The sequence below is a fragment of the Pistacia vera genome, unplaced genomic scaffold, assembly GCF_008641045.1.
Source record: "Pistacia vera cultivar Batoury unplaced genomic scaffold, PisVer_v2 Contig246, whole genome shotgun sequence".
Lineage (NCBI taxonomy): Eukaryota > Viridiplantae > Streptophyta > Magnoliopsida > Sapindales > Anacardiaceae > Pistacia > Pistacia vera.
Window position 1 is genome coordinate 796,038 of NW_022196053.1, and position 23,435 is coordinate 819,472.

Sequence of the window (23,435 nt, forward strand, 5' to 3'; positions counted from 1 at the left end):
CAGATATATACTATAACATATTATAAAATAATAATTAAATAAAAAAAAATAAAATTCTAAAAAATAATAAAATAATATAAAAAAAAAAATAAAAAAAAAAGTATATAATAAAATAAAAAAAAAAAATAAAAATTTAAAATAATAATACTTATACTATAAAAAATAAAAAAACAAATTATTATTTATCTATAAACCGAATTAAAATAATTTCTAAAAAAATAAAAAGTACAATACTAAAGTTCATTCCTATTTCAACACATACTTAAACAAAATGATAGAGTTACCGAAAGTTACACACCGAATTGTACACCGAATGACGTGATAAAATCCTGACCGTTAATTAATATTATTATAATGAATCAACGGTCAGTATTTCGTCACGTTATTCGATGCACACTCTTCGATAACTGTAACATTAGTCATACTTAAATATGTAATTATCCGTAATTCTTGTTTGTTTGATGAATCTGTAATCTTGAAAACCAATCCTAAACTGATTCATATTCATCGACAGCTAGAAATTCAATCTTCTCCACACAATATAAACCCAGAACGATTCTGTTTTTTCAATTAACTTCGTGTACATTGGTTGCTTGCTCTCAAGTTTCATTGAAAACACTCAGCCTACTGCTGCTGCTGCTGCTTCTGATTATGGCTTCTGCTAATTCCCCCAATAAAGCCTTGCTTTCTTTAGTAATCTTTCTCTTTCTGGTCACCGCTCTTCAACTTCAAGAACCCATCAGCCAAGTCCCATGCCACCCCCACCCACCATGACTCCTTCCTTTCACAAAGTATCTGAACCGTTAGTTGATTTAGGATAGAGATTCTTCTTGGACAATTCATAAGGTTTTGATATTACATTTCAGGATGAGCCTCTTTCTTGTGCTAATTTGGTCTGCGACATTCCCTATTACGCCGTCTTAATTTTAAAATTTCATTAATACTCTTATTTAAATAATGTAGTGTTCTTTTTAATCATTTAATAATAAATATATTATAAACTACATTTTGAGTAGATGCGTTAATTATTTTTAATCACTTATAAATATTTACCAAACCAAAATGCTTAAATTTTAAACGCTTATAACATATTAATTTTCTAGGCAGTTAAGCCAAACAGGATCATAAACTTGTTCATGAAAATCTGATGCGGTCACCCACAGGCCACAGCGAAGCCGCACGGCAGAAGCACCATTTTGTAAAGGCCGAACGACTTCCACTTACCTAAAGTTTGGCATAAAGACAGATTACACCAAAAGGTTTGAAAATGACAAACAAATACTTTCTGTCATATTCTGTTAGGGATTTCTGTCTGCTAAAAGACAATATAGTAATTTCATTCTCACCACCAACCGTTTGCATAGCCCCTTTGCATCATCGATCGTTTTTGATCGGATTTAGCATTTTTCTGCGAAGTTTATGATAAACAGTGGCATTGGCCCTTCTGGCATGCGTTGGGAATGGAGATCGGTGGTATTCTTGTCTTTTCACCTATTTTTGTCTTTTAGCAGATGAAAATCCCTAACAAAACATCAAAAAAGTGGTGTTTGTCATTTCTAAATCTTTTGGGTACCACTTTGTCTTTACAGAAAACTTTGGGTATTGTAAGTCGTTCCCCCTTTTTATAAATTCAAATCCCTGGAAATAAATTTAAAAAAAAAAAAAAAAAAAAAAAAAAAAAAAAAAAAAAAAAAAAAACTCATTTAATAGCGTAAAATGACAGTCCTATGGGTGATGACGGCTGTTTATTTGTATGTGTTTGTGCAAGTATGAGAGCACAAAATTCTCATCACCTCATACTTGCTTAGGGTTTTGGTTTCGGTTCTATTTTGTGTCCGAAGCGTAAGTTGGACGATTAGGCCCCTAACTACGACGCGGAAACATCTGAACTCGTATCCGTGAGAATGCGAAAAGACGAACCTAACGCCGTCCATCAGTCCTCCGACTTGATTCGCCCAGTCGTGTCGGATGCAGCCGAGACCAGTTCGGCTGAGTCAAGAACAAAAACTCGGCCTAGACTTCAGTTTTTTATTCGGATGTTATCGGAGGGTAATACTATAGTTGTTCAAGCTGACTCAAACGACACCGTTAAGTCAATTCACGAGAGGATTCATGTGATGACGGGGATCCCGGTCATGGAGCAACGGTTAATTTACCGGGGAAAGCAGTTGCAGTGGGAACAGTCGTTGGCGGAGTGTTCGATACAAAACGCCGCCGGATTACAGCTGGTAGGGCGTATGCGAAGCACGGAATATCCACAAGCCTGGCAAGTGATTGATGATATGGTGGGTGTAATTTGTCGGCTTTGTAAAGGTGAAACGGTACAGTCCTCATTAAAACTCATAAAATCTCGGATGACCGAGTTTTTTGCAATGACACCAAAGGATGATACTGAATTAGCAATTGGTTATCTTCAAATATTTTTGTATTCATCTGCTCCGGCTGCGTTGTTAATGCTTTATATGTCACCAATGAATGGTAACAAAGAATGTGCTGATAGTTCAATTAGGCATTTTTTGAATTCTTGTAAAAATGCATTACCCAAGAATTTACATAAGCAATGTGCACCCATAGTTCTAGAGTTTTGTAAATTGCTTAGGAAGTTTACTCCTGAGGATACGTTGTATTTAGCATGCCGGAGTACATTGGGATCATTGTTGGAGAATTTTGGTGGGGCGTTGTGGGAAGAGATTGGTGTCCTGCGGGCAACAAAGTATGGAGATGACGTTAAGGGGTTGGCTGTGATTCAAGATGTTTTTCCCTTTGTTAGTGAATTGGCTAGTAGGTTGTCTAGGGATTTGACTTCAAGTATGGAGATGGTGTTGAGCGTGGGGCCATTGGTGAGTGATGTTCGTGATTTTACTGCGCTTTTGGTCCCTTTACGTAAGGCGATTTTGGGGCAGATGGGAATTACATGTCCTATTGCAGTGCCATTGCCGAAGAGGGGATATAACCATCCGTCTCATGGGGATGAGATTGAGTATCTTCATGGTATATTTCGCGACCTACTGATGAGAATGGATAAATGCCTTGGTAAAGTGGAGGAACGTTTAAATGTGAGAGGTAGTGGGGATGGTGAAATTAACTATTCAGGATGGTCGCAGTATCTTACCATATTGAAGGAATTATATGCCATATCTAAACTTTATCAGGGCTCTGAAGAGCAATTTTGGAAGGTTTTGAGACGTAGAAAGTCACCTTTGTGTGCTCTGATTCTTAGATATGCAAAGCGGAGTGATGATCATCGGTGGCTTCTTGAGCATAAGGATGTGACGAATTTTGAATCTAGGAGGCATCTGGTCATGATGATGCTCCCTGAGGTAAAAGAAGACTATGAGGAACTGTTTGAGATGCTCATTGATAGGTCTCACTTGTTGGCTGAGTCATTTGAGTACATAGTACGTGCACAACTTGATGCACTACACGGTGGTTTATTCATGGAATTCAAAAATGAGGAAGCTACTGGTCCTGGTGTATTGCGAGAATGGTTTTTCTTGGTATGCCAAGCCTTATTTAATCAACAAAATGCTCTTTTTGTGGCATGCCCTAATGATCGCAGAAGGTTCTACCCTAATCCTGGTAAGCTTCCGTTGGCTTTTGATGCATGTTTTCCTTGAACAGATTTCCACTATTTTTGCCTGTTTCCAGTTTGCTGGCAAACTGTTATTGAGCCCTATTTTCTATAGCTACATAGGCATAATGATATTGTATATGACATGGTCAAGGACATTTTGTTTGCTTTACATTATGGTTTGGGTTACATGTCAACCTTTGGATGTTTAGGAATGTTTCTCAGGCTGATGTAATTTTTGCTGACGGTATTGTATATGACGTGATCAAGGACACCTTGTTTGCTTTACATCATGGTTCGGGTTACACGTCAACCATTGCAAGTGTAGGAATGTTTTTCAGAGTGATGAGGCCATTATTTTTGCTTTATAATTCTTTTGCGGCTGAATGATACTCAAGTTTGAGCTTTATGACACGCAATACCCACGTTGTCTGGAAAATTACAGTTGACCCTCTCCCCCTTTAAGGCGCTCCATTACAGGTTTTCCTAAACCATTTAAAAGATGATGTCATTAAATGACATTGGAAACCAATATCTTTTTAAAGTGCAAATTGCTTGCCATGATTTTTTAGCTAAACTTTTAATAGTATCAAATTCTTATATAGAAATACTATTTTTTATTCACCTGATTAGGGATGAAGGCAAGCACCTTCTTCCATTTGGATCGAGATGCTTGATGCTTTAGACCAAGATAGAGCCTAATATCAATGTGTAGAATTTTCTTCTCTTTTCTTTTCTATACTTTTTTTGAATTTTTTTTTTTTAGCTCTCAAATAGAATCCCTGGCATTAAGAACTGCATGTTACTTGTATCTAATGCCATAATCCAAATGACTTTGGCAATGGATATGAATTTCAACATTGTTATAATCACAGATGGATTTCAAAGATGCAAGTATTTATACTTGACAGGAAAAGAGATAGGGGCAAAATTTCTTTTTTTCTTTTTATTTTTTTTCGGGGGGAGGGAGGGGTGTCAGGTGGCTTCAGGGAGAGTAATGTCGTTTTTGTGAAAAGGGAAAGTCTACCAAGTCCGTGTATCATTTCTGGTCATTGTAGCTGGCGGCAGTGTTGTAGTATTTAGCGGAGGAATGGACGAAGAAATTGTCCTTTATAAGAATTAGCAATAGCTCTCATATCTGAATGCTCTAGCATGAGTAAATGCAGAGCTAGTAAGTCATTAGGGTATTTTACGAAACCCAAAGTAATGCATCAGAATCTTACAACACAGAAAGAAAAACTGAACTGAAGAGAGGAATAAATCTTTAAATCACAATGATTTAGTGTGCATGATATGTACTAATATCTTAACTAAAGCAACTTGACTGCTTTTAATTAGGCACTTGAGTTTTGAACACTGGGCAAGGAGTGTTGAACATTTTTTAACCTCATAAAATCAATTTACAGCATCATGACTATACATGTAAAAGCCTAGTAAAATTTCTAGTGATTTTGCAAAATATATTTCCATTTTCAATATTATAATTTTTTTGGAGTCAAGTCATTGCTTCATAGTAAGTACCTTATTTGACAGCTGATACGTGAAAAAGTAATTTTGGGAATAAAACAGAACAAATCTTGTTTCAAGGATAAAACAAGATGAACATATCTTAATGAGTAGTTACATAAATTTATAAATATATAGTAAAGGGCTGACATGGTAGATGTATAGTATAAAAGGGGCTCCAGGATCCTTCTAGAATGCAATCAGTAATCCTCACTCTATCTCTCGTTGTTCTTAAAACTATTAAGACCCTTGATTTGCCAGCTTCTGCCTTGGGCATGGAATCTTTCATAGGAACCTTGAGCCTCACAATCTCTTGGCAGACCAAAAGCCTTTGATGCTTAAAATAGCATATATTGTGCTAAATTGAGCCTTACCCTTCCACCCTTCCAGTTAAGAAGTTTACTCATAAGTATTAACCCTGCTGTACCGAGCTCCAGAAGTTCTTTTGGGTCTTTTTATTTCTCTACTGCAGTGGATGTGTGGTCTGCCAGCTGTATATGTACTGAAAATACTAGAGTGTAATTTGAGATTATTAGGTACTTAAATAAAAGTACAGCTTGGAATGAGCAGTCTTATGAACTTGATTGAGTACTCGCTATGGAGTCCTTGAAGTCTGTCTTCTGCTGTTGTCTGTTTGGATGAGGAGAGGCTGGATCTTCTTTTCTTAATGGTGATCTATGACCCCTCAAAGCACATCTCAGCAAAGAAAGCTGTGGAACATATTTATTTTGTTGATCTGGAGAAGGTTTTTCTCTGAGAACATTGTGAAGCGTCAAATATATGTAACAGTCAGGATCAGCTAATGGAAGTTCAGCAGTAGAGTGTATTTGCTTCTATCAAGCATATTTCAGTTATTTTATATTTGTTTTAGGATGTATAGCTCAACATTGCATTTGATATTCAATGACTATGATATGCGAAACTGAAAGACAATCATATTCATGTACAAGTAAGAGTGAATTAAAAGGTCTCATGCCTAAACCATGTTTATTTTCTGGCATGGCATTTTGACTCTGAATACACTTCCTTTTCATAGACAGCTGCTGCCATTTCAATTCAAAATTTACAAGTTTTTTATTTTCTAGTCGGTGTGCATCATACATATTTGCACAAATCATATAACTTGAAGAAATACTTTTCCTCTACAACATAACATATGTCTTATGCTTTTTCTTCTATATGCAGCATCTAAGGTGGACCCCATGCACCTCGATTATTTCAGCTTCTCTGGTCGGATAATTGCATTAGCATTGATGCATAAGGTGCAAGTGGGTGTTGTCTTTGATCGTGTGTTTTTTCTGCAATTGGCTGGGAATTATATTTCTTTGGAAGATATACGGGATGCTGATCCACGCTTTTATGATAGCTGCAAGCAGATCTTGGAGATGGATGCCGAGTTTATTGATTCAGATGCCTTAGGACTGACATTTGTTAGAGATATGGAGGAGTTAGGATCCAGGAAAATAGTGGAGCTTTGCCCCGGTGGGAAAAGTATGGTTGTAAATAGCAAAAACAGGGAGGAATATGTTAATCTTCTTATTCAGCATCAATTTGTCACATCTATCTCTGAGCAGGTAACTCATTTTGCAAAAGGTTTTGCTGACATTCTTTGTAACCCAAGACTCCAGAAGTTCTTTTTTCAAAGTTTAGAGCTTGAAGATCTTGATTGGATGCTGTTTGGAAGTTGAAGTGCCATACGTGTTGATGATTGGACAGAAAGCTCATACCGAATACAATGGCTACAAAGAAACTGATCCTCAGATATGCATTATTGTAAAAAGCAAATAGTAGAATTAGGATTCTTATTCTATGTATATTATATATAAGCTTTGTTATTTCAGGTTTCAACAATAATATTTCAGAAGTTTCTTAGACATTTATTACGGCGGAGTCGTGAATCAATTGGTAAGTGGTTTGTTAATTTCAATCGTAATTATTTAGAATGTCAAAAGTCTGTGAAGATTTAATCATAGATATACTTTTGAGACTATTGGTAAAGTCTTTTCTTCGTTTTAGATGTGTGTCAAAGTTATGGCGTGATTTGATCGATAGCAAGTATTTCATTAGTATGCATCGTCAACAATCCATCAATCCCAACACCAACATTCATCTGATCATTGAGGAAGAGGAACATCTCGATAATCTTTACTCATATTTGGGCTATTTTGATGATGATGGTGGGGTAAATGGATCATTAACAACAATAGACAACCCAATGAAGTGTTCAACAATAGGCTCTTGTAGGGGGATGTTTTGTTCAATAGTTGGATGTTGTAATGGGTTGCTTTGCATTCACCATTTTGATTTTGGTCATGTTTTATGGAATCCATTTACAAGGCGGTTTAACAAGTTACCTACTGCACCTGAATTTGTATTTGATCCTCTAAAGAGAATGGAGCTTCACTACGGATTTGGATATGATCATGTAAATGATGACTATAAGGTGGTGAGAATCGTTCAGAGTTTTGACCAAAATAATTTTAACGGCAAATATTATATTATTCATATTGAAATTTGTGTTTACAGCATTGTTTTAAAACCCGGAACAGAGGACAATCCGTTTTGTTGTCTGGGTCACAGGTCAACCAGTCCAACCGGTTGGACCGATGACGTTAGAAACAATTTTATTTTTAAAAAATTACTATTATCCCTCAAATTTTAATATATTACAAAAATTCTCCTAAAAATTTCAAATTAGTCCTTAAATTTTTTATTTATTTGAAAATACCCCAATAAACTCAATTAATCCCTAAACTTTTGATATATCTTTAAAACACCCCTATAAAATTACAAGTAACCCTTATAATTTTGAAATATTACAAAAATCCCCTAAGACCTGAACCGGACCAGAGAAGCTGTCAGGTTCTGATTTGACCGGTCCAATTTTTAAAACAGAGATTTACAGTTTGAGATTGAATTCATGGAAGCGGATTGAAGATTATCTGCCGGATAATCACTAATGAGATAGTAGCTCAATCTCTCATGGTCCAGTTTCCGCTCAGATCATCATCAAATGCTGCCGCTCAGATCATCATCAAATGCTGCCGCTCATGGTCATGGACTATCTCAACCAGTAGTCATATTTACTTTGATACATTACTTCATTAGTATAATCAAATTCGAAACTAAACCAATATAGGAAAAAACAATATAGGTTCTTTTAAACAATACACCAACAATAAAGTAAACCAATATACTATAGCAAAAAAACAGATAACCTATTTAATATATACTTAAATCCATAATTTCTTTTCGAACAAGGTTGTTGTTTGGCCAACGGCTCGACACGGTTGCCGTTGGTGGAGATACAACCTCTTAAATTCTTCGCTATTTGATTTTCTTGATTGTTAATCGTAAATTCTTGATGGTTGATCAAGTGAAAAATATTTTTTAATTACCTCCAACGTCTCAAATGAATATTTAGGAGTAGAAATAAATATAGATTATGCTTGCATTTTATTTTTCATTTTAATATATATAAGATCAAGATAGGGTAATTTTTCATGTTTCATTAATTCATGTTTTATAAGATTGTTTGAAGAATTGAAAAGGTTTTCCCATGTAAATATTTAATCCATAATTTTTCAGAATTTAATTGGAAATTATCACTTTCATCCTTTTATTCGTTTCAGCTTGACTTTGACCCCCAAAATCAATTGCTTTAGGCTATCTAAGTGAATATGCCTAATAACATATAAATGAATTAACAACATTATATTCTTAACACAAATAATATTAAATATGTTATATATATTTAAAAAAAAAAATCACCAATATTTAAAAAAATAATAATATAGGGTGCGTTTGGCTCCATATTTCTACCCATATTCCCAATCATATTCTCCAAATATTGTTTGACACATTATTCCAGAAATATTACTATATTTTTAATTACTTTTAGACCCCTTCGGTTTATTAATTTCATAAATACTCCTAGAAAAAAGTTTAAAAATTAACAAAAACACCCCCATCAACCCATATTTGCCAGATTCCGGCAACCACCGTCTGTGGTAGCCAGAATCTGTAAAACAGCCTACACCACAACCAGAACTTGCCGGTAGTTCACTGATCAAAGAAATGGCAGTCGTTGATGGTCAACGATGGCCAAGATGGCCAAATCTTGGCCATCGTTGACCGAAAACGACCACCATATCTTTGGCTTTTTTTGACCGTCGATGGCCTTTTCTGGCCAGATCCCTGGTGGATCTGGCCGAAAAAGGTCATATCGACACGTTACGATACAAATCCAATCGGTCTGTGTCGTAACACAATTTTTCGGCCAGATTATGGCGGTGATAGCCGGAATCTGGCACTGCGAGTGGTGGGGGTGTTTTTATCATTTTATATGTTGGAGTGTTTAATTAAATTAGCAAACCTGGGGTTTTTTTTATAAATTTTTAAATTTTACCTCGTAATACTCTCATATTCAACTACTCAATATTATTTCCAAAATTTTATCTAAAATAATAAACCAAACGCACCATATATATGTTCTATCAGTAAAATTCAATTAAACAAAAAATGTGTATAATATATTACACTTTAAATGATTAAAATTTAAAATATAGTAATATACTGAAATTAATACAAATATTATTTATCTATAATCGAATTAAAGATAATTTCTAAGAAAAATAAAAATGTATGATACTAAAGTTCATTCCTAGTTCAACACATATAATTAAATATGTAATTCTCCGTAATTCTTGTTTGTTTGATGAATCTTGTAATCTTGAAAACCAATCCTAAACTGATTTTTATCCTTGTACAGTTAGGAATTCAATCTTCTCCTCACTATATAAACCCAAAACGATTCTGTATTTTCAGTTAACTTCGTGTACATTGGTTGCTTGCTCTGTAAGTTTCATTGAAAACACTCAGCCTACTGCTGCTGCTTCTGATTCCTGTAATTTCTGTAATTTAACAACAATGGCTTCTGGTAATTACCCCGAAGAAAGCCTCTTGCTTTCTCTTATTAATCTTTCTCTTTCTGGTCATGGCTCTTCAACTTCAAGAACCCATCAACCAAGTCCAATGCCACCCATTATGACTCCTCCCTTTTCACAAAGTATCTGGGCTGACCACTGTCCCAGCAATACTGGAGGTAACCTCTAACGGACTTGAAATTTGTATCTTTTCATGTTCTGTGTGCTTGAATCTTTATCTACGTGTGTAATTTTGTGTAAAGATTTGATTTTGCTGAATGAAGTATGTCAAGAATTGATTTTATTTTATTTTTTTTAATTATGTGATAGGGGCAAATCTTCAATATATGCCTTGGAATCTTCAAGATGATACTATGAGGGTGAATTTGAATTCTGGTTTTGGAGTAGGTTCTATGTCTTTTTGGGGAAATCAAGAAAACCCCTTTGGGCAGAATCTGGGCAGTGCATCCCTGGGAGGGAGAGGTTATATGTCGAATGATTATAATAGTTTGAATTTGTACAATAATGGTATGGCAAGTCAAGATTATGTTGCTAGTCATCAAGAAAGTCTGAGTAGTAATGAAGTTAGAGGTATAAATGCAGTTTTGGGTTTGGAAGATTCTGATATTATTTTGCTGAGTAATGATCAATGGAGCTCTGAGTACCTTCAGAAACTACTGTGTTTGAAGGATTCCAGGATTGTAAATAAGATGATGGGGGTGGTTTATAGCTTCCCAATTTATCTGATGACTCACCAATATGGACACCATCTGTTTGTGAAGCTGATTGAATCATGTGATGAGGAACAGCGTGGACTGATTACCACGACAATAACGTCAGATGACGAGTTGTTTTTGACAGCTTCAGTCAGTAAATTTGGGTAATGGTCCTGAATCTGAAACTTCAGTCATCTATTTATGGTTGTACTTGTCCAGGACTGATGTCAGTAGTTACTTGTTTTGTGCAGTTCACTTTGCATCAAGAGGCTGATCAAAAAGCTAGTGGGATCACCCCTCATTTCGCTGGTGATTTCTGCTTTACATCGAATATTTAAAGACACAATGCTTAATGGAAAAGGATCTTCTGTTATTATATATTGTTTAGAGACTCTCAGTGATCAGCAAAATGAGGTACTTTCACTTCAATGGAGCTCAATCATGGTTACTGTCTTTTAGATATATTAGCTGCAACATGACTTCGTCTTGTTTGGTTCCAGTTACTATATGTTGCAGCCATAAATCACTTTAGAGATCTAGCCACCCATGTCGTGGGATGTATTTCGTTTAACAATTTCATTAATGACATGAGAGGTCCACACAGAGCACAACTTCTAGATTTAATATCTTGTCATGCTGCATTCCTCTCAAAGGACCCTTCAGGGTAAAGATCACTTCCCATTTTAGTGTCAATATTAATAATTTCTTGGCATATTTTGGTGCTTAACCAATGGAAAATTTTCCAGGAACTTTGTTGTGCAGCATGTCTTAGAACTTAGAGATCCTATCTTGACACAAAAGATATGCTTTATCCTTAGAGGCAAGTATGTGGAACTCTCACTGTTAAAATATGGCAGTCATGTAGTAGAGAAATGCTTGAAATCTCCAGGGATGGCACATTATGCAGTTGAAGATTTTCTGAAGAGCAGAAGCCAACTTTTTCACCTTGCCAGGCATAAATATGGAAACTATGTGATCCAAACAGCACTTAAAGTCACAAAGGTATTATTTCCATCTTGAAAACTTATTATACCTCTGAAGATCATACATTGAAAATTAAGCATATATCTAATTTAGAACTTTTAATTCATCTTTTCTGACTTCTCCTTTCAATTCTGCAGAGTGAAAATATTTCCCTCCATAGGAGACTTCTTCATGAACTCCGAGATTATCATGATTTGCAGTTTGGATACGGAAGGAAACTCTACAACCTGATTGCTGCTGGAGTACCAGTTGGTGGGAGTGTGTGATGTACAGTCTTGGAACAAGCCCCAATCTGTTACCTGTCCTTGTTTATATTCAAAATTATGAACATTATATGTGTTACCATAATAGGGTCCTGTTATTTGTCTCTGTTTGTTGTTCTATACTGAAATGTATAGGGATGGCAGTAATTTACCTACAAGGGTTGCAATTTAAGTCGGCCATCTCCATTGTTCTGAATGGTATTTTTGTAGCCTTGTAGAGTCTTTCTTTTTTGTCAGATGAAGTGGAGTTTATGTTCATTCTAGGTTTTTAACCCTTTGAATGGTTAATAATGAATTTTGTTTAGTTGTGAATTAGTCTTTGTTTTCATATTGTGATGAACTAAATTTCTTGCTTTTGCAACTTCATTGTTCTCTTGGCTAGCCAATTCTCATAACCTAAGACCAAATTGCTTGTGAGACATGTTTAACATTTTTAAAACGGGTTGTTATTATTTAACCGTTGAGAGATAATGAAGTATAAAACGTATCCAAAAACCGTCTAATCATTCGGATCCTTATTGTACAGTCTATAAATCATACGCTCTCTATTTGAACTATAACAACTTATTTTAATTTTGACTCTTTTAGTTTTATCTCCAAGTAGAACATATATAAAACGAGCCTTTCCTGAAACATAACTTCAAATCTGAGTTTAGTATATAAATGAACTTGGAACATACCAGTAAGAGGTGCTTTAGTAATTAAACCTTCATAAATCTATTCATTACCATTTTTGTTCAATAAGATACCAAATGGATGATTGACTCATTCCATACTAGAATTAATTGCAGGAAATATATATATATATATATTGCATTATCATTTACTCCCTAATAAAGAATTAAAAAAAACTCTACACTTTCTACAAGCGTGGGTGAAATAACTCCTTTCAGAAAAGCTAAATATAATAATTCAAAAATAAAATGCCAGAAGGCAGCAAGCTTTCGTAGCTCAGTTGGTTAGAGCACCCGTTTAGTAAGCGGGAGGTCTTGAGTTCGACTCTCAACGAAAGCAAACCATCACTTTTCTTCAGGGTTTTTTGCTTTGCCCGTAAAGCAATTTTTATTTTTTAATGTTTGAGCAAGTTGGTGCTACCAAACTAAATATTTAAGTTTTATCATCAACATAGCTATTGTACTTTGTACATATAAACTGTAATTGAGAATTTATGTCTACATAATACATATCTGAAGTGCACAATACTTTACAAAGGGACACATTATTTCTACTTGTTTATCACTGTCCCACTTCTACCAGCCAATTTATGTTCTTCTACAATGAAGTGGTTACAGAATACAGAAACATGGGACTGATATCAGCGATACTTCTCAGGTTCTAATCTTTACATTGCTCAATACCCTCTGTAACTTTACATTGCAATAAATATACCCAAACATCCATCTTTAACTTCATTACAGCACTCACAAAGTTTCTTTCTTTATCAGAGTAATAACGAATGATTTCTGCAGGAGAAAAAAAATAGTGAACAAGAAAGTTAGAAAGTTTGAAAGAAGTTATTGATGTTGAAATAAGTTGAAAACACAGACTGTAGCTGTTTGACCCAATTGATGGTGGTTTCACCTTGTGAACATTGGTGAGATGAGGTTTTTCCCTTGCCAGATTATGCTAAATGTTATTGCTAGTTGAAATAAATTCGATGAACATTGTTGCACAGAGAGAGAGAGAGAGAGAGAGTGAGGAGAGAGAAGCAGTAAGATGAGGTATCAACCATGGTCGGTTATGTTTAAACTGTTAACCACCCACCTTCGCCGCGGCGAAGATTCTTCTTCGCCCCGGCGAAGCTTGGTACACTCAAATCCTTCTATTTTCAACCAATTTCAGGGCAACAATCAACATAACATTCAAACAAACAAATATAACAAAAACCAACTCGATTAAGGGCGAAAGAGGAAACAATAACAACGTACCTCAAGCGGGGCGTTACAAGTGAGAGGAAAGCTGCACCTGCCATTGTTTTTTTGGCGATGGCCTAGGTTTGGGAGCTATCGTTCGTTGGCAACAGTGAGCTCTGATCTGACCATGGTTGTATCCTACGTGAGTGAGCTGTGAGAGAGCCGTGAGTATGCTGTTGACCTGCTGCTGCATGAGAGAAGAGAGCTGAGTTTGTCAGCGACAGTCAACTCTAAGGGAGTTATGAGCGACTGAGCGAGCTGTTGCTGCCGTGCTGCGTGAGAGAAGAGAGTTGAGTGATGCGTGTGTATTATAAGTCTGAGAAAGAAGAGAATTGAGTTCATTGGCGACAGTAAGCTCTGAGGGAGTCGTGAGTGACTGAGTGTGCTACTCCTGCCGTGCTGAACTGCTGCGTGGGAGAAGAGAGTTGAGTGATGAGTGTGTACTGTGAGTCTGAGAGAGTCAGAGTTGCGTTTTCACTTTTCAGTTTCACGCTTTCACTTTAGTCTTTAGGAGTTTAGGCTTTGTTTTGTTTTATTATTTTATTTGAATTTGGGATATTTGAATTTTTTTTTTTTCAAATTCAATTGCGGGTACTCGTGGGTATTACTCAACCCACCCGCAAATTTCACGGGTGGGTTGGGATGGGTTGATTTGAAACGGGGTCATGTTGAGGATACCTGTACCCGCCTATTGGGTGTGGGTACCCGCGGATATGGATAGTGTATTGCCTGGTCTACCTACAGTGCATAATTGCTTCAAATTCAGGAAATATGTATTTTCAGATATGAAACTAACAAAAGAAAAAAAATTGTTAGTGACAACCAGAATAATGCAACATCTACTGTGAACACTGATATTTTATGGGTTCAGCCACTCAATTTCAGAGCAATGAAAAACATTGCAAATTGGCACTTATGTTGTTTCAAACAAATTACAAGCTAAATTAAATTCCTATAATATTGTAAATACATGAATACTGCCACCATCCGTAAACCAACAAGCGGCACAGTCCTAGAAGACCTAGTTTGAAACTTTCCCAACTCCCCTCACCCACGAATTGGGCTCGCATGCCAGACACAAGACGTTACCCAGTAGTAAGAGCTAAGCCAAGATCGGGGAGGCTAATCTTCTATTGTATGATCAAGACTAAAGTTGCTTCACAGGAATTGGAAAATGAGTAAGTACTATCAAAGAACATTGAATATCTGATTCTCAACTATTTCTATTCTGGCTTGATAAAATGCTGATTTGAGCATTAGAGTACTTTTACAAGTACATTATCTGTCATTCCTTTCAAGGAAGAAAGTACTCACAGTCACAAAAGCAGAGTCATAAAATGAAGGTTAGACGAGTCATTGGTGTAAATGATAAGTTTCAATTCCTATATCATTGTAAATACATGAAATGGTGATTGTTTGAGAGGGAAAAAGAATTAGATAGGTTAGAAACTATTGTTTGGTTACCGAGAAAGTTCAAGAAATTAAGTTAAAGAAATGTCACTCATACCTGCTCACAAGCTCTTCTCCTCTGCTCCACAATTTCTTTGTTCCCGTTCGAAGTTAGTTATTTGAAGCTGAAGCCAAATCGTTATTGATTGTTTGGGAGGAAAAAGAATTCGATAGGTTAGAAACTGTTGTTTGGTCATCGAGAAAGTTCAAGAAACTATGTTAAAGAAATGTCGATCATACCTACTCACGAGCTCTTCTCCTCTGCTCCACAATTTCTCTGTTCCCTCTCGAAGTTAGTAGTTGCAGCTGAAGTGATTGTTTGAAGGAAAAAGAATTAGATAGCTGAGAAATTGTTGTTTGGTTACCGAGAAAGTTAAAGAAATTAAGTTAAAGAAATGTCGCTCATACCTGCTCATGAGCTCTTCTCCTCCGCTCCACAATTTCTTTGTTCCCACTTGAAGTTAGTATTTGCAGCTGAAGTGATTATTTCAGAGGGAAAATAATTAGGTAAGTGATAAATTGCTGTTTGGTTACCGAGAAAAAGTTTAAGAAATGTTGCTCATTCCTGCTCACGTGCTCTTCTCCTCCACTTTGTAATTTCTCTATTCACGTGACTCCATAGGCTCACCAATTTGCTCCATTTTTGCCTAAAACTCAAGGCTGTTACCTTCTGTTTAACATTATAAACTTATTTTTGCAACACAATCCCACCATTCAAAACCCAAAAATCAACATTATTTACCATAAAAATAAATAAATAAATTCCAAAGAAATAAAAGCAACTCAACCATTTTTTCTTGTGCGTAGTTGAACTCGTTTGCGGAGCAAAGTGTTAATATTACTGGCAGCACTCAGGGTCAAAAGATTTTTTAATTCCCATATCACCATATTAAAGATCGATTACTCTCAGGTTCTTTAATCTTTACATTGCTCAATAACCCTCTGTTTAACTTTACATTGCAATAAATATACCCAAACATCTCCCCATCTTTAACTTCATTACAGCATCTCAAAAGTTCTTCTTTCTTTATCAGAGTAATTAACGAATGATTTCTGCAGGAGAAAAAAAATAGTGAACAAGAAAGTTAGAATGCTTTTGAAAGAAGTTATTGATGTTGAAATAAGTTGAAAACACAGACTGTAGCTGTTTGACCCAATTGATGGTGGTTTCACCTTGTGAACATTGGTGAGATGAGGTTTTTCCCTTGCCAGATTATGCTAAAATGTTATTGCTAGTTGAAATAAATTCGATGAACATTGTTGCACAGAGAGAGAGAGAGAGAGAGAGTTGAGGAGAGAGAAGCAGTAAGATGAGGTTATCAACCATGGTCAGGTTATGTTTAACTGTTAACATAGATATTGCATATATATACTGTAATTGAGAATTTATGTCTACATATTGCATATCTGAAGTGTACAATATTTTAAAAAGGGGACACCTAACTTGATTATCATTGTCCCACTTCTACCAGCCAATTTATGTCCTTTTACAATGAGGTAGTTACATGATACATAAACATGGGACTAATATCAGTAAAGATCTACATCTAGCTCGTCCTAGTAGATGCTGCAACAATGCACTCGCTGATGATGCTAACATCTCCCTTTGAAATTAGTAAAGATCTACATCTCATCCTAGCGGACGCTGCAACAATGCACTTACAGATGATGTGAACATCTCCCTTTGAGATTTTCACTTTACAGATTGGGTAGACTGCAACCATGACAAGAACATGGCTTTTAACAAAGAAGTGTCTTCCATGCTCGTAAAACTTGACCTATAAGCATGAGGTATCACAGAAGGATGAAAGTTGGCTCCTAGGCCATACTTCAAGAACCATAACCATGTTAAACTGTGAGTAAGACTAGACCTTTAAGGTTCTCCACATACCAAAAATTGGTCTAGATAATTTTCCTCTCATTGTAATATTCAATTATTCATTAGTATCCCCAGAAAGTAAAATTCGTGTCTTAAGAAGTATTCTTAAAAACATGAAGCACTTCTTCCACTGCATAACATCAGCCTGTGAAGATTCAGAAGACTTGCGTTCTCATTCAATGAATTCCAGGTGACTGATGTCCAATCCAAAAGATGCTCCCAATTTCCCAACTGATTGTCACCTCAAGAATATTCAAGATAAATCTAACCCATAGGCTCATTGATGCACACTTGTCTCAGGTAAGGAAGGGGTCAGTTATAATCAGACTGGCAGACCAACTCTTCCAAAGCTTAACAAGCTCAGAAAAAGTGTGAAGAAGAGATGCCATTTTCTGAAAGTTCTCTTGCTGTCACCAATACTCTGCTTATAGGTGAAGTTATGACTCTCCTTATCCATTCCTTTAAAAGGGATTTGAGACTAAGATATACCAAGTAACATCATTAGGTAGAAAGTCGTTCTCAACTCCTTTATGCAGAATGAAACAAGCATCATTAAACAGGCCCCCTCTTGCATTGCCAACTGATTGAAGTATTATAAATAACAACATTAGGATAAATTCCTTCAGCTTGTAATTTATCAAAGAGATTTAAGCTTCCCAAATGCAATCCATCTTGCACAAACCATTTATGAGCCTGTCATGGGTGACTATATCAGGTGTCAAACCTCAATGAATCATATCCCTTTGAAACTCAAAGGCAGTATTTACTTTCCCAGTTCTACAGAGACCATTAATCAAAATATTGCATGAGATATTGCTCCCTTCCTCATCATTTCTTCAAACAAAGCCAACCCTTTATCAACAGCCCCCGCTTTGCATAGTGCCTTTATTTGGCCATTGTGAGTGATTTCATCAAGAGGGCATCCTCTAAACAACATATCATTTACAAGCATAAGTGCTTCTAGGATTGCACCTCTTCTCAGAAAAGCATGGATTAATGTGTTGGCAATTACACCCTCCAATAACATGTTCTGATACAGTCTCAAAGCAGCTTCTATCTTATCATCCTTGCATAGACCAGATATTAGAGAATTTAAATGTAAAAATGTCAAGTGTACATCTTCTGCTTGGCATTTAACCAAATATTTCAAAGGCCACACAAACCTTTACAGCTTTGCATGTAGCACTTATAAAGCAATTGTATCCCACTGTATTCAAATTAAGCCTCTTAGCTGACATCTAATTCATGATATCATTAGATTTCTCTAGTTGGCCTTCTTTGAAGAAACCGTCAATTAAATATCCTTGGCTTCATCAAAACATCCAATTGTCACAAACCCATTAATTGTTACACTCTTTTCAAAGAAGAATGATACAAGACTGCAACTTCTCAAGAACGAGCTACTATCGATGGTGCAACGTGACATGATGATTGCCCAGTACTTTCACAAGGTGGAGCGGATATGCCACGAAATTTCAGAATTAGATCCAACAGCTTCTATTGGGGAAACCAGGATAAAGAGAATAATTATCCATGGTTTGAGACCCGAATATCGAGGGTTCATTACCGCTGTACAAGGATGGCCGACACAACCATCTCTTGTTTAGTTTGAGAATTTGCTGGCTGATCAAGAAGTTATGGCTAAGCAAATGGGAGGAGTCTTGCTAAAGGGTGAGGAAGAAACGCTATACACCAGCAAAAACAGAAGCATTTTCAAGCAGTACAATGGTAGTGGATCTAAAAAGGATGGTGAAAAAGGGAAAAATCCTCAAGGAAAGGGAGGCTCTCGTCTAAGGGGAGCTTTGAAGAATCGCAGTAATAGCAGAAAATTCGATGGTAAGTGTTACAATTGCGGGAAGATGGGTCACATGGTGAAAGATTGTTGGACCAAGAAAAAGCATGTTGAAAATAATACTGCTACTTCCAGTCCTAAGGAGAATAACGAAAAAGATTGGGATACCGAAGCGTTATTCGCTATGGAGAAAGAAGAATTAGCCCTTACGACAACAATACCAAGAAGGATTGACTACGAGAATGATTGGATCGTAGACTCGGGCTACTCAAATCATATGACAGGTGATAGACAGAAGTTGCAAAATCTGTCTGACTACAAGGGAAATTGTGTGGTGGTAACAATCGACAACTCAAGGTTACCGATAACACACATCGGTAAAACAATAGTTACACCTCAGTATAATCCTAACCAGGTACAACTTCAAGATGTCTACCATGTTCTAGGAATGAAGAAAAATTTGCTATCTGTGGTTCAATTGACATCATTAGGCCACTATGTCCTATTTGGGCCGCAAGATGTGAAGGTGTTTCGAGACCTCAAGATCTCAGAAAAGCCAACGATGGAGGGACGACGATTGGAGTCAGTTTATGTGATGTCAGCAAAGTCTGCACACATAGACAAGACAAGAAGGAACGAGACAGTAGACCTGTGGCACATGCGGTTGGGACACATTAGCTATTCTAAGCTAAGCATGATGATGAAGAAGTCAATGCTGAAGGGGCTTCCTCAACTTGACGTGCGAACAGACACGGTCTGTGCAGGATGCTAATATGGTAAAGCACACCAATTGCCATACGAGGAATCGAAGTTTAAAGCAAAAGAACCATTGGAATTAGTTCATTCTGATGTATTTGGGCCCGTTAAGCAACCATCAATTGGCGGTATGCGGTACATGGTGACATTCGTTGATGACTTTTCAAGGTATGTATGGGTTTTCTTTATGAAAGAAAAATCTGACACATTCTCAAAGTTTAAAGAGTCCAGAGAGTCAACTGAAGGAAAAGTGGGAAAGAAGACCTGTTGCTTGCACACAGACAACTGGGGAGAATATAGCTCAAGCGAGTTCTCTCAATACCTAAGGGAATGCCGAATACGTCATCAGTACACTTATTCCAACACGCCACAACAGAATGGTGTAGTGGAGAGAAAGAACTGACATCTTGTAGAAATTTGTCAGAGTATGCTACATGAAAAGAATGTACCTAGAAAGTTTTGGGCTGAAACAATGAGGACTGCAGCCTTTGTGATCAACAGACTTCCTCAACCGAGGTTAGGATTTGTTTCACCCTTTGAGAAACTGTGGAACATGAAACCTATAGTTAGCTACTTTCGAGTATTTGGCTGTGTATGTTATGTATTTGTTCCTGATCATTTATAGAGCAAGTTTGACAAGAAAGCTGTTAGATGTATCTTTGTGGGATACGACAACCAGAGAAAGGGGTGGAAGTATTGCGATCCAATGAGTGGAAGATGCTATACTTCACGAGATGTGGTGTTCGATGAAGCATCTTCTTGATGGTCCTCAGAGAAGGAAGTGTTGCCAGACACAAGAGAATTTGAAGACAAGCTACAACAAAATATAGGGGAGCATACTATTCAACTTCAACCAAGTTCAAATGAATTAGAAGATCCAAATGGCAACGATGTCAAACAAAGAGTGACTCATAATCCTTAGCAAACCGACGTATTTCAACAACTAAACGAAGAAGGTAGGCCTAGTGAAACGGAAGAATCAACTCCACAATCTCAACTCTGAAGGTCAATAAGAACAGGAAGGCCAAATCCTAAATACGCCAATGCAGCCATAGTTTAAGAAGCAACTATAATAGAACCTGAGACATTCGAAGAAGCATCACAAAGTTCTAAGTGGGCGACAGCTATGAAAGAAGAGATCGATGCACTTCAGCAAAATCAAACTTGGGATCTGGTGCCAAAGCCAAGAGATGTGAAACCCATATCCTGTAAGTGGGTTTATAAGATAAAACGTTCTCCAGATGGGTCAATTGAGAGGTACAAGGCACGATTGGTAGCTCATGGTTTCTCTCAACAATACGGACTAGACTACAATGAAACGTTTAGTCTAGTGGTGAAACTTACAATTGTACGAGTCCTACTTGCACTTACAGCCAACAAAGACTAGAATTTGTGGCAGATGGATGTGAAGAATGCTTTTCTTCATGGAGAGCTAGATCGGGAGATCTACATGATCCAACCAATGGGTTTTCAGAACCAAGATCATCCTGAATTTGTGTGTAAGCTGCGGAAAGCACTTTATGGGTTGAAACAAGCACCCAGGGTGTGGTATGGTAAGATTTCTGAATTTCTAACACAAAGTGGTTATTCAGTAACACCTGCAGATTCCAGCTTGTTTGTCAAAGCCAATGAAGGAAAGCTAGCTATTGTGCTAGTGTACGTAGATGATTTAATCATAACCAGTGATGATAAGGCATAAATTCTTCGGATGAAGGAGAATTTATCAATTCGTTTCCAGATGAAGGAACTTGGACAACTCAAGCACTTCCTTGGTCTAGAGGTAGATTGCACACAAGAAGGAATTTTTATTTGTCAGCAGAAATATTCCAAAGATTTGTTGAAGAGGTTCGGAATGCTTGAATGCAAGCCGATTTCGACGCCAATGGAACAAAATACCAAAATGTGTGCACATGAAGGAAAAGATTTGGAAGATGCGACAATGTATCGAAAATTGGTAGGCAGTCTAATCTACTTAACCTTGACTCGACCTGACATTTCTTATGCAGTTAATGCGATGAGCTGGTACATGCAAAATCCAAAGAAGCCTCATCTGGAAGCAGTTCGACGAATACTGAGATATGTGAAGAGTACAATTGACTATGATCTTTTGTATAAGAAAGGTGAAGACTGCAAGTTAGTTGGTTACTGCGATGCTGACTATGCAGGAGATCATGACACTAGGAGATCAACAACTAGGTATGTGTTTAAGCTTGGTTCTGGAACAATTTCTTGGTGTAGCAAGAGATAGCCGATAGTATCATTATCAACTACTGAAGCTGAATATCGAGCAGCGGCAATGGTAGCTCAAGAGAGTACATGGTTGATATAGCTAATGAATAATCTACATCAACAAATAGATTATGCAGTTCCGTTATACTGTGACAATCAGTAAGCAATTCATTTGGCAGAGAATCCAATCTTTCATGCAAGAACTAAGCATGTTGAAGTGCACTATTATTTTATCAGAGAAAAGGTTCTGCAAGAAGAAATTGAGATGAGGCAAATCGAGATAGATGATCAAGTTGCGGACTTGTTCACAAAAGGCTTGAGCATTGGCAGGTTTGAAATGTTTCGTTGTCAACTTGGCACAGTGAAAATAGCGAGAGTTGGTGTTGAGGGGGAGTGTTGAAGATCAACCCCAGCCCATTACAGAACCCAACTAATATTTTGATTTTAGCCCAAGGAAAATAAAAGCCCAATCCATTTTATCTTAGTCCAAAACAATAGAAGCTTATCAACAAGGTCAACATCCTCTTTGGTGACATGCATACTCCAAATCCAACGTGAATATTAAAGAGTAGTAAACAAATAATGGATTTCACGGGATGTCGTGAATACTCAGGACTCCATATCACCCCACCTTATACAGAGTTCAAACAGCAAGACTTAAGAAAACTAGCCCAATTAGACACTAATATTGCCAAATTGGAAATTTTAGGGTCTGTATGTTTTGTTATTTTGGATAAGATTTTGGAATAATATTAGGCAGTTGAATGGAGAAGTATTACGAGATAAAATTTAAAAATTAACAAAAAAACCCCATAGGTTTGCTAATTTAACTAAACACCCCAATATATAAAATTTTTGTAAAATGACAAAAACTCCCCCACCCACCCACAGTGCCAGATTCCGGCCACCACCATCAATATCTGGCCAAAAAATGGCGTTACGATGCAGACTGGTCGTATCTGGCGGGTAGGGCATCGATATGGCCTTTTCCGGCCAGATCCACCATGGATTTGGCCGAAAAACGCTAAATCTACGACTAGATATGGCTGTTGACGGCCGCAAAAGTCCAAATCTGGTTGTTAATGACGGCCAAAGAAATGGTCGTCGTTGACGATCAACGACGACCATTTCTTTGGCCATCGTTAACAGCCAGATTTGGACGACGACCATTTCTTTGGCCGTTGCTAACAGCCAGATCCACTGTGGATCTAGCCAAAAAAGGCCAGATTGGTAAATTACCTGCCAGTTCCAGTTGTTTGTAGGCCATTGTAACAGATTCCGGCTATCACCGACGTGGTTGTCAGAATTTGGCAAGTATGGGTGGGTCGGTGGGGGTGTTTTTGTTAATTTTTAAACTTTTTTGGGGGTATTTATGAAATTAATAAACTTAAGGGGTCTAAAGTAATTAAAATAATATACTAATATTTCCTAAATAATTAAACAAACAAATAT

At 36.8% G+C, this 23,435-nt stretch overlaps 3 protein-coding genes and 1 non-coding gene across 4 annotated transcripts; all 4 read left to right on the forward strand.

Moving 5' to 3' along the window:
- Positions 1 to 1,730: 1,730 nt before the first annotated feature.
- Positions 1,731 to 7,032, forward strand: LOC116131944 (E3 ubiquitin-protein ligase UPL5-like). Its single transcript, XM_031417621.1, has 2 exons — positions 1,731 to 3,579; positions 6,263 to 7,032. Exons 1-2 carry the CDS (start codon positions 1,905 to 1,907, stop codon positions 6,763 to 6,765), a joined length of 2,178 nt encoding a protein of 725 aa, XP_031273481.1. The 5' UTR covers positions 1,731 to 1,904; the 3' UTR covers positions 6,766 to 7,032.
- Positions 7,033 to 10,006: 2,974 nt separating this feature from the next.
- On the forward strand, positions 10,007 to 11,386 carry LOC116131893 (putative pumilio homolog 8, chloroplastic). Its single transcript, XM_031417552.1, has 4 exons — positions 10,007 to 10,181; positions 10,333 to 10,882; positions 10,970 to 11,132; positions 11,219 to 11,386. The coding sequence occupies exons 1-4, from the start codon at positions 10,007 to 10,009 to the stop codon at positions 11,384 to 11,386; spliced, it is 1,056 nt and encodes a 351-aa protein (XP_031273412.1).
- A 1,519-nt stretch (positions 11,387 to 12,905) lies between these two features.
- On the forward strand, positions 12,906 to 12,979 carry TRNAT-AGU. Its single transcript has one exon. It is a non-coding gene; the product is annotated as a tRNA-Thr (tRNA).
- Positions 12,980 to 21,462: 8,483 nt separating this feature from the next.
- Positions 21,463 to 22,383, forward strand: LOC116131894 (uncharacterized mitochondrial protein AtMg00810-like). Its single transcript, XM_031417553.1, has 2 exons — positions 21,463 to 21,950; positions 22,221 to 22,383. The coding sequence occupies exons 1-2, from the start codon at positions 21,463 to 21,465 to the stop codon at positions 22,381 to 22,383; spliced, it is 651 nt and encodes a 216-aa protein (XP_031273413.1).
- The last annotated feature ends 1,052 nt before the right edge of the window (positions 22,384 to 23,435 follow it).

Coding starts and splice junctions, on each gene's coding strand:
- LOC116131894 (XM_031417553.1), top strand. CDS start 21,463: ATGAAGGAGAATTTATCAATTCGTTTCCAGATGAAGGAACTTGGACAA. Junction 21,951..22,220: donor ACTAGGAGATCAACAACTAG/GTATGTGTTTAA, acceptor TTATTTTATCAG/AGAAAAGGTTCTGCAAGAAG.
- LOC116131944 (XM_031417621.1), top strand. CDS start 1,905: ATGCGAAAAGACGAACCTAACGCCGTCCATCAGTCCTCCGACTTGATT. Junction 3,580..6,262: donor AAGGTTCTACCCTAATCCTG/GTAAGCTTCCGT, acceptor TTCTATATGCAG/CATCTAAGGTGGACCCCATG.
- LOC116131893 (XM_031417552.1), top strand. CDS start 10,007: ATGGCTTCTGGTAATTACCCCGAAGAAAGCCTCTTGCTTTCTCTTATT. Junction 10,182..10,332: donor CTGTCCCAGCAATACTGGAG/GTAACCTCTAAC, acceptor ATTATGTGATAG/GGGCAAATCTTCAATATATG. Junction 11,133..11,218: donor TCAGTGATCAGCAAAATGAG/GTACTTTCACTT, acceptor GTTTGGTTCCAG/TTACTATATGTTGCAGCCAT.